This window comes from Canis aureus, chromosome 22, assembly GCF_053574225.1.
Source record: "Canis aureus isolate CA01 chromosome 22, VMU_Caureus_v.1.0, whole genome shotgun sequence".
NCBI classification, from domain to species: domain Eukaryota; kingdom Metazoa; phylum Chordata; class Mammalia; order Carnivora; family Canidae; genus Canis; species Canis aureus.
In genome coordinates this window covers 29,410,751-29,426,923 of record NC_135632.1, presented here as the reverse complement: position 1 = coordinate 29,426,923, position 16,173 = coordinate 29,410,751, and the positions used below count along the sequence as shown (strand labels likewise).

The 16,173-nt window shown below is 46.4% G+C and overlaps 1 protein-coding gene across 2 annotated transcripts in view; it reads right to left on the bottom strand.

The window, feature by feature from the left end:
• KAT2B (lysine acetyltransferase 2B) overlaps positions 1 to 8,013 on the bottom strand; it is a 99,993-nt gene extending 91,980 nt beyond the window's left edge. The window contains exons 1-2 of one of the 2 annotated variants that reach the window (XM_077865358.1): positions 7,604 to 7,725; positions 3,081 to 6,545 (exon numbers count right to left, since the gene is read on the bottom strand). Coding sequence is in view for 1 of the 2 variants with exons in the window: in XM_077865354.1 (XP_077721480.1) it covers positions 7,604 to 7,945 (342 nt within the window). In the remaining variant the exon portion in view is untranslated. Of the gene's footprint in view, positions 1 to 3,080; positions 6,546 to 7,603 lie in introns of both variants that reach the window. The other variant, XM_077865354.1, reaches the window with a different exon arrangement.
• Positions 8,014 to 16,173: the final 8,160 nt, after the last annotated feature.

The following is a 16,173-nucleotide window of genomic DNA, read 5'->3' as shown; positions in this document are numbered from 1 at the left end:
CTGCCTCTCTCTCTCTCTCTGTGTGTGTGTCTCTCATGAATAAATGAATAAAATCTTAAAAAAAAAAAAAGAATAAGGGTTACTCGAGGTGGGGAGGAGGCACAAGCGGCCTTCAGCTTCATCTGAGTGGCAGCTGCATGGCTGTGTGCCTATGTAAAAATTCATCAAGCTATATATGCTTATGACATAAGCACTTCACTGTCTGCATAATAAAATTAAGTTAAACAAAAATGACTTTCCTCTGAATTGGGCTGAAACACTGCTGTGTGCAGTCTTCTGCAGAGCTGTTTTTGGACTTCTAAATGTCCAGGACAGTCAATTCCTTGCCTCTCTGGCATATCTGGCACCTTCTACAGCCTCTGTAGGTATCACTTTCATCTTCCTTCAACAAGGAATTCTAATGGGCCAGCATAGTGGCCATCCTTGATTGTCAGCTTTAAAACAATCAAGGGCATGCATCTGTCTGTCTAGGCCCATAATAAAAAATGGTTATTTTGTTTGCTTTATGGCCTGCACAGTCTCAATGAACTAGGAAAGCCTTTGAACATACCTCACAATAGGAGTAACAATAAATGTCAAATGAGAGCCATCAAACTCCTGAAACTAAATCCTCTCTGTAAGCCACCGAGAACACCATCCCCTCCACTCCCCATATTACGGAAAGGGGATGCAAAATTGTGCACTAGAAAGATCTACTTTGGGGGCAAGCTCTTCCCTGAGCAACCACTGCTGCTTGAGGAAGTTGCTTCACCTCTTTGGGTCTCAGTTCCCTGCTAGTAAAATGACCTTCCTCACCCTCTTCTTGCCCCAGGTAGAAGGATCAAATGACAGGAGGCTGAACACTCTGGCAAAAACACTATCAACAAAACTGCTGATACCCACAGAAGGTTTCCAGAAATGAACTAAAATAAACATAGGTGAGGGGGGTGGGGCACCTGGGTGGCTTAGTGGTTGAGCGTCTGCCATTTTCTCAGGGCATGATCCCGGGGTCCTAGGATCAAGTCCGGCATTGGGCTCCCCACAGAGAACCTGCTTCTCCCTCTACCTATGTCTCTTCCTCTCTCTCTCTCTCATGAATAAATAAATAGAATGTTAAAAAAAAAAATAGACATAGGTGGGAATACATGTATTCCAAGACCTTTCATACATGCTACCGTATTCCATCTTCACAGCGAGTCAATGAGGTGGTGCCTTGACTCCCACTTCACCAGTAAGGAAACTGAACCCCAAGGCTGTTAAGTGGCTGCCCAAAGGCACCCAGCATGGAGGGAGAAGGAGGGTTCTCCAAGTTTGCTCCAGGTAGCCAGGCAGTCAGTGCGCCTACTATCCTGCCACAGGTGCTTTGCGTTTGCAGCAGATTAGGAGTAGGAAACCATGAAGAATAAGAAACCACTGACAACCATTCCTAAACAACTACCTTCCTCTCCTGGAGAGAGGGACAAACTAAATCAGAAGCCACTAAGCCTTGGACATCCAAGTTTTATTGGCACTGCACAGTGTATCCAAATCTTTAATCTGAGAAGCAGATGTTCTGATTGTTCCAAGGTACCTCACATGAAATGTCTGTTTTACCCTCGACATTCCCTATGACGGCTTAGACTTGTGGATTTCCCTGATAGACACAGAATTAAATCCTGCCTATGTGGACAGGTAACCAAGTTTAAATCTGCTCAGTGGTTTAAAGAAATAAAACAAACCAAAAAAAAAAAAAAAAAAGAAAGAAAGAAACAAAGAAAGAAAAGGAGATCAAAAAACACACCAGCACTGCATCACAAAATGCTAGTTGCAAACACATGCTTCCTAAAACAAAACACTCCTCAGCAGATTTTTGTTCTCTTTTGCCCTACAAACTACTTTCTCAGTTACATAAAACGGTAAATTGCAATCTGAAGGCTTTGCAGGCTTGAATTTCCATCTTCCCTGAAAGTTTATGAGGAAACAATTAAATTTGGTCATCTTTCTCTTTTTTTTTTGTTTTTTTGTTTTTGTTTTTTTTTTTTTTTTTTTTTTTTTTTTGTCATCTTTCTCTTGGGCTTTTTGTATTGTGCCTGCCAAATGAAATATTTTTCCTATGTGTGCCTGACTCCATGCTCCATGATACCGCCTCTTAGAGAAGTCACCACGCAAGACATAATTCTATGCTATAGAGTTATGTGGCTAAGGACCACTCTTAGAAAACATTTTGTCGACACCCCTGCATGTTTTGTGCTTTCTTATATTACTACTTATCTAATGAGCTCCAAAAAGATTTTTTAATTTGGTTTCCATTTGCAAACTGTGAATTAATACAAAGTATCACTTTAAAAAGATGCCCAGGGCAGGAGGAAAGTTTTTAGGGCAATGGAAGAGTTATAACACCAAACTGTAGTGATGGAGGCATAACTATATACTTTTACTCAAAAGCATCTGACTGCACGCTTACAGCTGGTGACTTTTACGATCTACAAATTATACCACAATAAAGCTGTTTAGAAATATGCCCCATGATTCACAGTGACATTTTCAGGTTTTAAGTGTTATGCAAATTAGCCTTAAAAGCATTAATTTTTCCTATGCTGCAAATGTATTCATGGCACTACAGGTCAATACAATTTTCCTCTAAAACAGGGTTTCTCAACTTCAGCACTACTGTCATTTGGGACCAGATCATTGTTGGGCAGGTATGTCCTGTGCAGAGTGAGATGCTTAGTAACATCCTGGGCTTCTACTCACTAGCTGCCAGTACCACTTCCTCCCTCACATTAACAATGACACCAAAAATGCCTCCAGACATCGCCAAATACCCCGGGAGAGGGGGGGGTAGGAGGGGCACGTGCAAAACAGCTCCTGGGTAAGAGCCACTGTTCTAGATATTGACAGCTGAAAAAGAAATTTGCTCTCTGGAGGAGTGACCAACAAATGCAAAAGTGTTGGAGGCTCTCCCCAACTTTAAGAACTTGCTCTCCCTGCCCCATTCACCAGCTCCTGGCCAACGTAGGAGTTTTTTCTCTGCCTCTGTATGTTCGACAATCAGTGTTACTTTTAGATTATAAACCATTATGTTTTAAATGCAGCCTAATTTTATAGCCTGTGTCACTCACCAAGTATGGCAGTCAGCCCAGAATCAAAGCAACTGGGTTCTGAATAAATGCTCTTTGGCCATTGACTCTGACAGACAACGCAGCAACTCCATTCACCCAGCATTAATCCGACACTTTTGGGTTCCAGGAACTTTGGAGGACCTCTTCTCTTTTAACTTCAGGGTTGAAGTTTTAGTCTCCATTTTATAGAGGAAGTCATCAAGGCTCAGAGCAAAACTGGATGACTTGTGCCCAAGATCACACGAGTGGCAGAGCTGAGATTTGAGATCCTCTAAATCCCACGGTCTTTCCAGACTTCCACATTAACAGTGTATTCCCTACTCCGAGCTGCTGTAGGGGCTTACCCTGGGCCAGACACCCAGCTGGATGCCTTATACAGATTAGCCCAGTTTAAACCCTCCCTGTTATGCAATGAGACAGTATCATTATTGACAAGGAAATGGAGGCTGAGGTAAAGTCATTGTCCAAGCTCACACCCCTGGATATCCTGAAGTCTGAACTCAAGCACATGCTGTGGGCCACTATACCCTACTGCTTCCTTGCATGTATAAATGGCCTATTTCATTAGGAAGAGTCAATGGGGTTTTTTAGTAGATAAATTATACTTAAACTCATGGAGACTGAGATTTGACCTACTTATATATTTACTTAAGTTTCTTCTATAACACTAAAAACCCAGTCCTGTGCACACCTGTGAGATACCTAAAAATGCACTATATGAAAGAATTCCCTCTACCTGACTGTCAAGAAGCAGTCAGGCTCAAATTTCACTACCGCTATCCTGAAGAGCTAACCTTTTCCTCAGTTCTCTCCAGTTCATTCACCCAAGTCAATAACCACACCACTTAGAATCTATTCAGAGACAAACACATATCAAATAATCACACAATTAAAATTTGGGATAAAAGCACTGGGAAGGAAAAGCAAGCACAAGGGGGTTCCAAACAACTTATAACAGAAAGGCTGGTCAAGCAGATAAAGGAAATGCAAGAAATGTGAGAGTGGCAGGAAGAGTTGGGAGTTAATGTGAAAATGAGTTGAGAGAAGAGCTTTCAGTTCCAGTGGACAATATGTGCAAAGGCCCTGAGGTAGAAGGGAACCATGCATGCAGCGCCCTGAAAAGGGGCCAGACATAGCAGTGGTCAGGCCCTGCAGGGCTTTGTGGACTCCAGCAAAGAGAAATTAAGGGACCCAAGTAGAGAAATAATGTGGTCAGATCTACATTTTTAATGATTACTCTGGCTGTGTCACACAGAAGCAAAGGGACTCTCTGAAGCAACCTTTGCCAGAACATAGTTCAAAGAACTCTACTCTAGATCCTGCAAAACAAGTTTGTTTGTTTCTTCTTTTTTCTTCTCTCCAGGGTGTGGCATACCACCCGGGCTGTGAACTAGCTCCCTCCTCCTGTTTCGTTTGTGAAGTTTAAAGGCCAGATCTTTTATCAGGTCTGGGACCTGCTTTTCTTCTAATAACCCCCAGTAAACTACTCCTCTCTTTCCAGTCCCTCCTCATTCTCTCACCTCTCTACTCCCTCCACTTTGCCAAGGGGCCCATCAGTGACAAAAGGTAGAGGAACCTGTCCTTTGGGGGCTTTCTTATATGAAGGATAGAGACAAGCTGATAAAGAACCACAGATCTGCTCTCTCACACTCCCCTCACACCCAACCAAACAGAGGTTTTTTTGTTTTTGGTTTTGTTTTTTTTTTTTTTTTTTTTTTAAAGCAAATCTGAGAGAATGTTACTCCCCACGTTAAAATTCCTGGATTCCACAATGCCCTCTTGGCCACACACATTGCCCCCCAACCTGGTGGCCTCAGCCAATGCAGCTTTAGCTCCTGCTGGCCCAGGTCCAAGCTTTCACAAGTGCTTTCAGTTTCTCCACTTCAAGAAGCTTCACGTCACCCCACCCTGCACTGCCAAGAGTCCTAAGCACCCACTGACACTTCCTCCAGGAAGCCATTCCTACCCCACCCATGCTCCAGCCCTAGAACTGCCCACCTCTGGGTTCCAACACCATCCTAAGCAAGCAGAGTTTTCTAACAACATTGTAAACGGTCTACTGCCTACATCCCCGGGCCCCAAACAATGCATGCACGTGCATGCACACGTACACATACGCTCAGCAGCTCCAGAAGAACACATTCTGGGTGTCACATCCCCAGCATCTAGCACAATGCCTGGCACCTAGTTGTGACCCCTCTAAATATTTACTGAACGAATGAGCAAATAAAAATGGACATGTCCAGAGTCTCCCAAGAGCAGAAAGAGAGGCCTTTAATGAGCAGCTTTCCCTTCCTAAAAGTTTGTGCGTGTGAACATGAAACCACGCAAGTCACAAACCTGAGGAAAGGTGCTACACCTCACTCTCAGAAATCTGAAAGGATCAAAGACATCAGTGCAGGGCACATCACATAGGCTCATGGTTCTTGGGACCAAAACTTCAGGGAATTTTTCAGATATTAAGGCAGGCTGCTGGGAGAGAAGGTGTTGGTGTGGGGAACCTAATAAAAAGTGACTGAACTGATAGTTACTACATGAACCCATTCAGGCTGCAGAATGTCAAGTCCAATAAATAAATGACCTTGTTTTCCATTCTGGGCACAGTTCTCCCATCTGCCTACTAGACTCCATGCCTTGTTGCCACTAGCCTTATGCCCCTTATGATCACCTTGTGGCCTTTCACCTTTCTTAGAAGTATCCTCCCCTCTATCTTTTTTGCAGTCCTTCATAAACACCAACCCCGTATTGCCCTCAGAGGAGGGCAGTTTGCTTTCTTGGCTGAATTCAAAAGGGATTAATAAAACATTGCCCAGGTCTGAACCAGGGACTTGCTACTTGGAGCGTGGTCATTGGACTGGCATCACATCATCTGAGAGTTTGTTCGAGATGCAGAATCTCAGCCCCACTCCAGATCCACCGATTCAGAATTTGCATTTTAAAGCTCCCCAGGTGGGCAGCCTGGGTGGCTCAGAGGTTTAGCGCCACCTTTGGCCCAGGTGGTGACTCTGGAGACCCGGGATCGAGTCCCATGTCTGGCTCCTCGCATGGAGTCTGCTTCTCCCTCTGCCTGTGTCTCTGCCTCTCTCTCGTGCTCTATGTCTCTCATGAAGAAATAAATAAAATCTTAAGAAAAAAAAAGTAAAGCTCCCCAGGTGATCCCTATGCACCTCAAAGTTTGAAAAGCAGTAGAGCTAGATCCTACTACATTCCTTCAGCAATTATTTATTACACCCATGTAGGGGACACGGTGGGCATTCATCCCACACACGAGGATGTGAATGGTGTGGGGGAAAAGGGCAGTTAGTAAGCACAGACATTCCCGTGCGCTTGAGAAGCTCCAGTAAATACTGAAAACGGCATCACTGTAGGGAGAGAGGTTCCAGCAGGATGAACAATCTTTACGTCAAAATCCAGAAGCGGTCGATGCAGTTTGGCCGTGGGAATCTGGAACCTGGGAACTTGACCCTGTTTGCAGCAGGCGGGAGATGCACGAGGGAGGTGTGTGAGTGTGTCTTCCCGGCCTCAGCCACAGGCCGCAGGAGCTGACAAGGCCAAGTCCCCGCCCCCCTCAGCTGTCACCCTGTCAAAACAAAGCCGCTGCTGACAGCGCAGGGCCAGCCTGCCCCGCGGCCTCGGGCGATCCTCCCACCCCGGGAGCCCGGCGCCCACATCTGGATCTGCGGCCGAGGGGCTGCGGGGGGCCGGGAGCTGCGGTGCAAAGGGGGCGGCGAGAAACGCGCGTCCTCAAACTGAGCAGCAGCGCCCGCCGCGCAGGCTGTCACCTTGCCAAAGCCTGTTTACACCTCGAGCAGCTGGGACAGCGTTTGAACTAAACAAGTAATAATACAATAATGACGGGGCTGTCACGGCGCGCAGCGGCGCCCCCGCCCTCAGCCTGGGGCGCGGGGAGCTCCCGGACCCTGGCCCCGGGCTCCCGCCCCGACGGCCCGCCCCTCGGATCCGCACAGCGCCCGAGCCCCGAAGCCGACTTCGCTCTCACTCCTTCCACCCGGCTCGGCTCCTCGCGGCGGGGCGCGCGGGGAGAGGACGCGCGAAGACGGGGCGCACACATCCCCCCGCCCACCCCCCCCAAAAAAGAGGTTTCCTTAGCCCCGGGGCGCTCGCCGCTTAGCCAGCGCCGCTCGGCTCTCGGGAAGGTGCCTCCGGCGAGCTCCTACAGAGCAACAAAGCCCCAGGGCAGCCCAGGAGCGCAGACGCAGAGGCAACTCCTTCCGAAGGGGAAGAATGAAAGGCTCCGACCGCGGTGATCCCCTCCGTCCAGCCCCACGGGACTCTGGTCCGAGAAGCAGCTAATTGGGCGCGGGCGACAGCAGCACTTCCGCGGTGCAGCGGCCCCGGGCGGGAGGCGGGCGCGGGGGCGGGGGCGGGGGCGCGCGCGGGAGGGGAGGGGAGGGGAGGGGAGGGGAGGGGCGGGGGAGGGGCGGGGGAGGGGCGGGGGTCCCCGCGGCAGGCCCCAGCCCCCCGCGGCGGCCCGGCCCGGCCCGGGAGCGGCGGGCCACTACCTTGCAGGCGGAGTACACTCCGAGTTTCTCCAGTTTCTTGGCCCGCGGAGCCGAGCGCAGCTGCGCCTTCTTCACGGCGATCCGGGCCGAGCCGCCGCCTCCCGGTCCTTCGGCCGTGCCCGCCGCCGCCACTGCCGTCGCCGGTCCGCAGGCGCCCGAGCCCCCGGCGGCGGCGGCGGCGGCGGAGCACGGGGAGCCCTGCGGCGGCGCGGGCGGCGGCGCGGGGGGCTGCGGGGGCAGCGCCCCGAGCCCGGCCCCGGCCCCGGCCCCTGCCCCGGCCCCGGCCCCGGCCCCGGCCCCTGCCCCGCCGCCGCCCGGCCCGGCCCCGCCAGCCTCGGACATGCCGCCCCGGAGCACGGCAGGAGGCGCAGAGTGTCAGGCGCCGCCGCCGCCGCCGCCGCCGCCGCCGCCGCCAGGGTCTCCCTCTCGGGCTCTGGTCGCCGGGAGCGCGAGACCCTCCCCCCACGCCCTCCCGCCCCCTCCGCCCACCCCCCTCCCCGCCCCCGCCCCCGCCCTCCCCCGCGCGCGCCGCTCGCCGGGCTCGCTCCGGCCGCGGCCCGCGCGCTGATGGTGGCGGCCGCGGCAGCTGCTCCCCCAGGAGGGAGGGACTAGCGGCTCCTCCGCCGCCGCCGCCGCCGCCGCCTTCGCACACGCCCTCCCGCGGCTCTCCTCCCCGGGGCTCCGCCGCGCGCCGCGGCCGCGGGCATGCTCCTGGGCGCGCGCCGACGGGCCGGCCCTCGGGGGTGGGGGCCCGGCCGACCCCGGCCTCCAGCCCGCCGCCCGCGGGGTCTGTGCCCCCCGCCCGCGCCGCCGCACCTAGCGCTCGCCCGCCAGGGGGCGAGGCCACGCTCCGGGGAGGGCGGGGGTAGGGGGCTGAGCCCAGGCACCTGCCGGCCGCCTCGGGCTGCGCCCCCCCCGCCCCCCGCCCCCCGCGAGCCGCCCCCGCCCCCGCCCCCGCCCGGGCCGAGCCTCCCCGCTATTTGTCCTTCCCTCCATCCCACCCTCTCCGACCCGAGGCACAACTTCCTCCGCCCTAGCGGGAGCCGGAGGGAAAAAATATTTATTTTTTTGAAAAGGACCCGTCCAAGCTAATCCTTTTCTTTGTTGCTAATTCACCAAAATGAAGGCGTAATGTTTTCTCTCTAAGTACTTTTCTGTGCTACTGTTTTTGTTTTTTTTTTTAATTAACGGTTTCTTCCTACCGCAATTTTTGGATCCCATCTGCTAGATGACGACAAAAAAAAAAAAAAAAAAAGACAATACTTTCTGTAATTTTTGTTTAAAAGCCCTGGTTGTTTAAAAAAAAAAAAAAACGGTTATCTAAGTGCGCCCTCAAAATGAAAACCGTTCGCAGCGAGGAGAGTTTGAACACCGAAAGTTTGTTCATGGGGCTCAGCTCTGCGCGGTGCGATTATAACCTTTTGCTATTTTCGTTTATATAATGTCACAAAGTTTTCAAAGTTGGTATCGCTAGCCTTCACGTTAACCGGGAAAAAAATGTAAGCAGCCTCCAAAAGAAAGAGTGTTGATTTTTGGCCTCACACTTAAAAAAAAAAAAAATTAAGATTTTAAAAACCTCCACTCAGCGTTTTCAACTGTTGTCGAAAACTGTCGTTTTCATTGTTGATGACAACGAGGAGGGTGGCGTTTGGAAGGTGGAGTGCACGTCCCAGTTTTTCATTTGAAAGTTGTGCACCCTCGGTCGGCCTTTCTGAAACAGCGTTTGAAAACCCAGCGCTGTTTCTCGGGACCCTTCACAAGTGCTGTGCTTTCGTAATATGAGTCATAATTTTGTGTAATATGGGTCATAATGTGCGTATTATCAAATTCTTTGCATGCCTTCTAGCTCTCAGCCAGAGATGCCTTAAGGAATGTGCTTTTGCCTGGAAACTTCCCCAGCCATCCCGTTTTTCCAGTTAATTTTCTTTTTTTTTTTCTTTTTTTTTTTTTTTCCAGATTCTCTGGAAGTGCTTGTGACTTTTAATGCAGAGTAATAAAGTGAAAAAAAATAAAAGTTTGTATATTTAAACAATGATGTGAGATAGCACAAAGGGAAACGGCATCTCCCAACTTGAGTCCAGCCTGATGAGGGGAAATGGCAGACTCTGGTCAGGTTCCATCAGGACAGTCACTCATGTGGCTTCTCTTTCCCATTATTCCTCTCTCCTACTTCTGCTGAGGTTTTGCAGACTCTTTGCCATTCTCACCACACCAAATGGGAATCTTAAAGGCTGTGATCCACTGATCAGTCTAACAGATATTGATAGGGGCTTGGGTTCCACGCATAGGTGCTTGTCAGATTGATGAGATGGTCCACTTGAGATTTGTGCACTGGTTATAAATTTCCGTCAAGTATTTTTTTTAAGTCATAAATATTAAACTCCAGTTAATGGTGCTCATGCTGAAAATTTAGGGGGCAGTGTCAAAATATAAAATGAATTGGGGCACCTGGGTTGCTCATAGGTTAAATGGCTGACTCTTGATTTGGGCTCAGGTCATGATCTTGGGGTGCTGGGATCCAGGCCTATGACCTGCTGTGCACTCAGCTGGGAGTCAGCTTGAGGATTCTTTCCCTCTGCCCCTGACCCTTCCCCTGCATGCCCTCTCTCTCTAAAATAAATTTAAAAAATTTTTTAAGTAAAAAAAAAAAAAAAAAATCTCTCTATCTATGCCCCTTCTTCCCTCTCTAAAAATTTTTCTAAAAATTAAAAAAAAAAAAAAGATGATCTGATGCATCTGTGAATGGGCAAATCAGCAGATGAACAGATTAGGTGATAAAGCAATCAGCAAAATGTTAATAATTGAATCTAGGTAGTGGGTATAGGAGTGGTCACTCTGCAATTCTTTCAACTTTTCTGTATGTTTGAAATTTTCCATAATAAAATGTTGAGGGAAAAAGCCAGCTTTAATATTAACTCACCCATCACCTTCACCCTCCACAGTCAGCCTCAGAATTCAGGAGGCAGGCTATTTCCAGGATGTTTTGAAGCAGAAGAAAGCAAACTCATTTCAGTCCACCCTGAAAAACATCACTGTCTGAATGGTGAATGGCTTGTGACATCAACTGAACATTATTTTTCATTATTTTCCTGCTCAGAGCACCCAGATGACATCCTGCCTTAGGCTGCAGGCCCACAATTTCAAGGCCTATTCAAATTGTGTTATGAACACCAGGCAGGGGGACATTTCAAGGGCAAAGGATTCAGGAGGCTTGCCTCTTCACAATCAGACTGTTGTGAGCATTCAGTAAGTTCCTGTGTGCAGAGCCCTTTTACGAAGTGAGTACCAAGAAAATAAAAGGCAGTGTTTGGGTTTATGAAGTATTTACAACTGTGAAAGGCTTTCTATCTAAAATGGAACCAGAGGGGGGCGCCTAGCTGGCTCAGTTGGTAGAGCATGTGACTCTTGATCTCCAGGTTGTGAGTTTGAGGCCCAGGTTAGGCACAGAGTTTATTTACTTCATTAAATAAAGAAATAAAATAAAAATGGAACTGGAGGATATGAAATGGAGAATCGCATGCATCCTCAAAAGAACAGAACTTAAGAACTGAGGATGCTTTCTGTAAGTGCATGATTTATAGAAGACCTGTGAACATGCACTAAGAATCTCTTCCTACCCTCAAGCCAATCAACTTACCTGCCTGGACTCTGGCCAGACTTCCACCTTGCCGGTAAATATAGCCCACCCCAAGCATTCAATGGATTCACCTGTAGCTTGCTACAGTGTGTGTTTCCTGAATGGCAATTCCTCTGCTATTCCCAAATAAATTCAATTTCTGGTAATTTGATCTTGCCTCACTTTACCTCTTTATTGAGGTTAACACAATTTACTTAAGTAAGGAAGCCACAATTAGAAAATGAAGGGCTTGGAGAGTGGGAATTGTAGGGGGCAGTTTGACCACTGGAGTTTACTTCTGGCATATTAATATTATAGAGTATTATGTTGCTGTTACAAAGAATGATCTTTATACGGATGTAATAGCATAGATAGATCTCCAAGAAGTACTGTTGAATGAACCTTGTATAGTATAATACCATTTATATTAAAAACAGCCACACTGACATGTAAGCCCAGTTTTGTATATGTTCAATAAGCACCTAGAAAAAAGCAAGAGCAAGATTTAGAGAGATCCATTAGTGGGACACCTGGGTGGCTCAGTTGTCAAGCGTCCACCTTTCGCTCAGGGCGTGGTCCCGAACTCCCCGGATTGAGTCCCACGTCGGGCTCCCTGTATGGAACCTGCTTCTCCCTCTGCCCATGTCTCTGCCTCTGTGTGTGTGTGTGTGTGTGTGTGTGTGTGTGTCATGAATAAATAAAATCTTAAAAAAAAAAAAAAGAAAAGAAAGAAAGATACATAGCAAATTCTTAGATGTATTTATCTTTCACTGGCCATCCTTGAGAGTAAAAGCTGATTCTTCTTGGGTCTCCTGGGTGGCTCAGTCAGTTAAGTGTCTGCCTTCCACTCAGGTCATGATCCCAGGGTCCCGGGATAGAACCCTGCTTCAGGGTCCCTGCTCAGCTGGGAGCCTGCTTCTCCTTCTGCCTCTAAACACCTCCCCCACCCCCCAACTTGTGCTCATTCTCACACAGGCATTTTATCTCAAATAAATAAATAAAATCTTTTTTAAAAAATAAATAAAAATAAAACTGATTTTTCTCATTTTTTCATATCTCTAGTTCCTCAAAGTTCTTAGTAAGTACTAGTAGTCATTTATCCCTATAAACTCTATATCCCATCTGTTCATATTTATCTCCACGACTATTATCTCTTCCCGGACTACTAATAACAACTTCCTAATCGGTCTCTCTGCTTTTACTCTGGCTCTATCACAATCCCCTCTTCAAAGGACAGAGTCGTGTTGTTTTTTTTAAAAGGTTTTATTTATTTATTCATGAGAGACCACAGAGAGAGACAGAAACAGAGGGAGAAGCAAGTTCCCTGCAGGAAGTCCGATGTGGGACTCAATCCCAGGACTCCGGGATCACGCCCTGGGCCAAAGGCTCTCAACCACTGAGCGACCCAGACGGCAGAAGGACAGTTTTAAAACTGTAAGTGCAAACCTGATCCCACAATTCCCTGCTTAGAACTCTTTCATGGCTTCTCATAACGTTTAAAATAGTCTCAACTCAGTCAGTTGATTGGCAAAGTCCAACCTCTCCCACCCCTTCTCCCCAATTAATTGTTTACTTCAGCCAAACTCTGGAAGCTCTTTCCTGCCAGGGAGCCTTCCCCTTGGCAATATTGCCTGACTCCCTCCAGCAGACGGTATAGCTGGCCCCTGTTGATCTAGCATCCCTTGCTCAGACATGCCTTCTTGTCTGAGAAAGTCAAGTTTTGTGACCATCTATTGTTACTGCAACACCCAGCACCTTTTTGCCATATTCTTTCCTACCAAGGCAATACAGCTTCTGCAAAACACCAACAAGCCTGAAGCCACAGGTAGATTGAAACTGCCCCCTCTGAGGACCCAGACTCCAAGGGCTGAGTCTGGATCAGGTGATATCAGAGCAAGTTTGGCCTAGTGTGTGGCCAGTGGCTGGCATCCTTTCCGGCACAGCCACCTGTTTCTAGAGATTGCAGCTTGATGTGATGGAAAAATAAAAACATGGAAGGTACCTACCTGCCTTAGTGCGGAGCTCTTTGGACTAACTTCCCTCTGGAACAAGTTGCTGTAATTACTGGACATTTATTTTAATAACCTCTAAAATAAAATTTTTCCTTCTAAGGAAAAATTATCGAAAAACAATTATAAAATGATTCCTACTGTACAGAGATATAAATTATTTTTCCCCAGTTTTCAAGCATTTATGCAATTAAATCCTCATTTCTACAGTGAGTCTTAGCCATGCCCCCAAATACCATTAGTGCCATCGTATTCATTTTTATTTTTAATTGTTCTTAAAAACAATTTTTCATGTTTAATAATAGGCCTAAATGTGTCTGGCTGAGCACTGCCCTTGTAAAAAGAGATGGTTTTTCCCCATTGTCATTGTTTTCTTCTTAAATTTTAACACATATGTTTATCAGCCTACCTACCATTTACAATAAAGATACAAAGTAAGTAAAAGAAATAAAGACTTTTTTCTTCTGAATTCAAGTGAGTGGCTGACTACTTTTCTAGGGCATTATGTGAGTATCTATCTCTTTGAATAACTTGAAAATTATATTAAAAAATCAAATTTGGTATGCCTGGGTGCCTCAGAGGTTGAGCGCCTGCCTTTGGCTCAAGGTGTGATCCTGGATTCCCAGGTTCAAGTCCCACATCGGGCTCCTTGCATGCAGCCTGCTTCTCTGTCTGCCTGTGTCTCTGCCTCTCTCTCTCTCTCTCTCTCTCTCTCTCTCTCATGAATAAATAAATAAAATCTTTAAAAAAATAAAAATAAAAAATAAAAAAATAAAAATAAATAAAAAATCAAATTTTGCGATATGCAACTGGTGTAGTCAGTAGAGCATGCAACTCTTGATCTCAGGTTTGTGAGTCTGAGCCCAACTTTGGGCATAGAGCCTACTTTAAAAAAAAAATCAAATTTTCAAAGAACCAAACTTTGATATGACCTAAATTTTCTGCAACAATTTTCCATATCTGAATAGAGGTATCCTCCAATTTTCAGAAAGTTCACATTCCTCCCCTTCACTTTTATGAAAGACCTAAGTTAGTTTGATAATGGGCTTTTTTTGTAAAAAGCAAAATCCTCTTCAGATTTCTTTCAGTTGGTGAAAACAGGTGCTGGGATGTCATTCTGGGATATTTATTCTATTTTCTTTGAGTAGGCTTTTAAGATATAACATCTATTAAGTATACTCATTGTAATTGTGCCTCTCAACGAATTTTTTTATATGTGTATACTTGGCTACTCACCACCCAGATGAAGATATAGAGTATTCCCAACACCAAAGAAGCCTCCCTTTCACCACTTTCTAGTCAGTGCCCTAAGGCAATCATTATTCTGGCTTCATTATCATAGATTAGTCTTGCCTATTCTTGAACTTCATGTAACTTTAATCATATAGCATGGACTCTTACTGTAAGGCTTTGTGAATATGGTTATGAATATGACATCATCATGTTGTTCTATGTAGCCATATGTCACTTCTTTTTACTGTTGTATAGTATTCCATTATATGACTATATCATTGCTTATCCATTCTCCTATTGATGAATATTTCCAGTTCTTTACTTAATATGAATAAAGTTTCTATGAATACTCTTTTGTTTGTTTGGTTGGTTGAGTTTTTTAAAAAGATTTATTCAGGGGATCCCTGGGTGGCTCAGGCTGCATGGATCCTGCTTCTCCTGCTGCCTGTGTCTCTGCCTCTCTCTCTCTCTCTCTTTCTGTCTCTCTCTCCCTGTCTTTCATGAATAAATAAATAAAATCTTTAAAAAGAAAAAAGATATATTCATTGTAGAAAGTGTGAGCATGAGAGCAGGGGAGGAGCAGAGGGAGAGGGAGAAAGAATCTGAAGCCGACTCTGCACTGAGCATGGAGCCTGACACAAGGCTAGATCCCACAACCATGAAACCTGAGCTGAAACTGAGAGTCAGACATTCAACCAATGAGCCACCTATGTGCCCCTGAATGTTATTATAAAGCTCTTTTGTGCTCATATATGCTCATTTCTCCTATACCTAAGAGTACGGTTGCTGGATCACAGGGAAAGTGTACAATGACCTCTAATAGATTAATGCCATTTTTCTAAAATGGCTGTACCAATATATGCTCCTATATGCAGTATATGAAAATGACAGTATTCCACATTATTATCAAATTTTGGTATCATCAATCTCTTTCATTTTCACCATTCATTTTGGTGGTTGTAGAATGGTATCTCTTTGTGGTTTTGTTTTGTTTTGTTTTGTTTTGTTTAAGACTGTACTTATTCATGAAAGACACAGAAAGACAGAGACATAGGCAGAAGGACAACTCCCTGCAGGGAGCCTGATACAGGACTCCATCCCAGGACCCCAGGATCAAGACCTGAGCCAAAGGCAGACACTCAACCACTGAGCCAACCAGGTGCACCTCTTTGTGGTTTTAATCAGCATTTTCAGCATGCATAGTAATGTTGGGCACATTTTCATTTGCTTATTGGCATTTTAGATTTCCACTTTTGTGAAATAAACGCCTATTCAAGTCTTCTACACTCTTTAAAATGTCTTTTTTTATTATTTAGTAGATTTTTAATGTGTATTTAGTATTTGAATCTTTCAATGGATATATATGTTGCAAATCTCTTCTCTTAGTCTGAGGCTTGACCTTTCACTCTCTTAATAGTATCCCTGATGGGGCATCTGGGTGGCTCAGCCATAGAGCATCTGCCTTCGGCTCAGGTCAGGATCTCTGGGTCCTGGGATCAAGTCCTGCATCAGGCTCCCTGCAGAGAGCCTGCTTCTCCCTCTGCCTATGTCTCTGCCTATCTCTCTTTCTCTCTCGTTCGCTTACTCGCTCCCTGTGTCTCTAATGAATAAATAAATAAAATCTTTTAAAAACCCCAAAAATCTCTTTGCCTACCGCAGTTCATGAAGATACTCTTATACATATTCTTTGAGTTTTTTTGTTCTTATCTTTC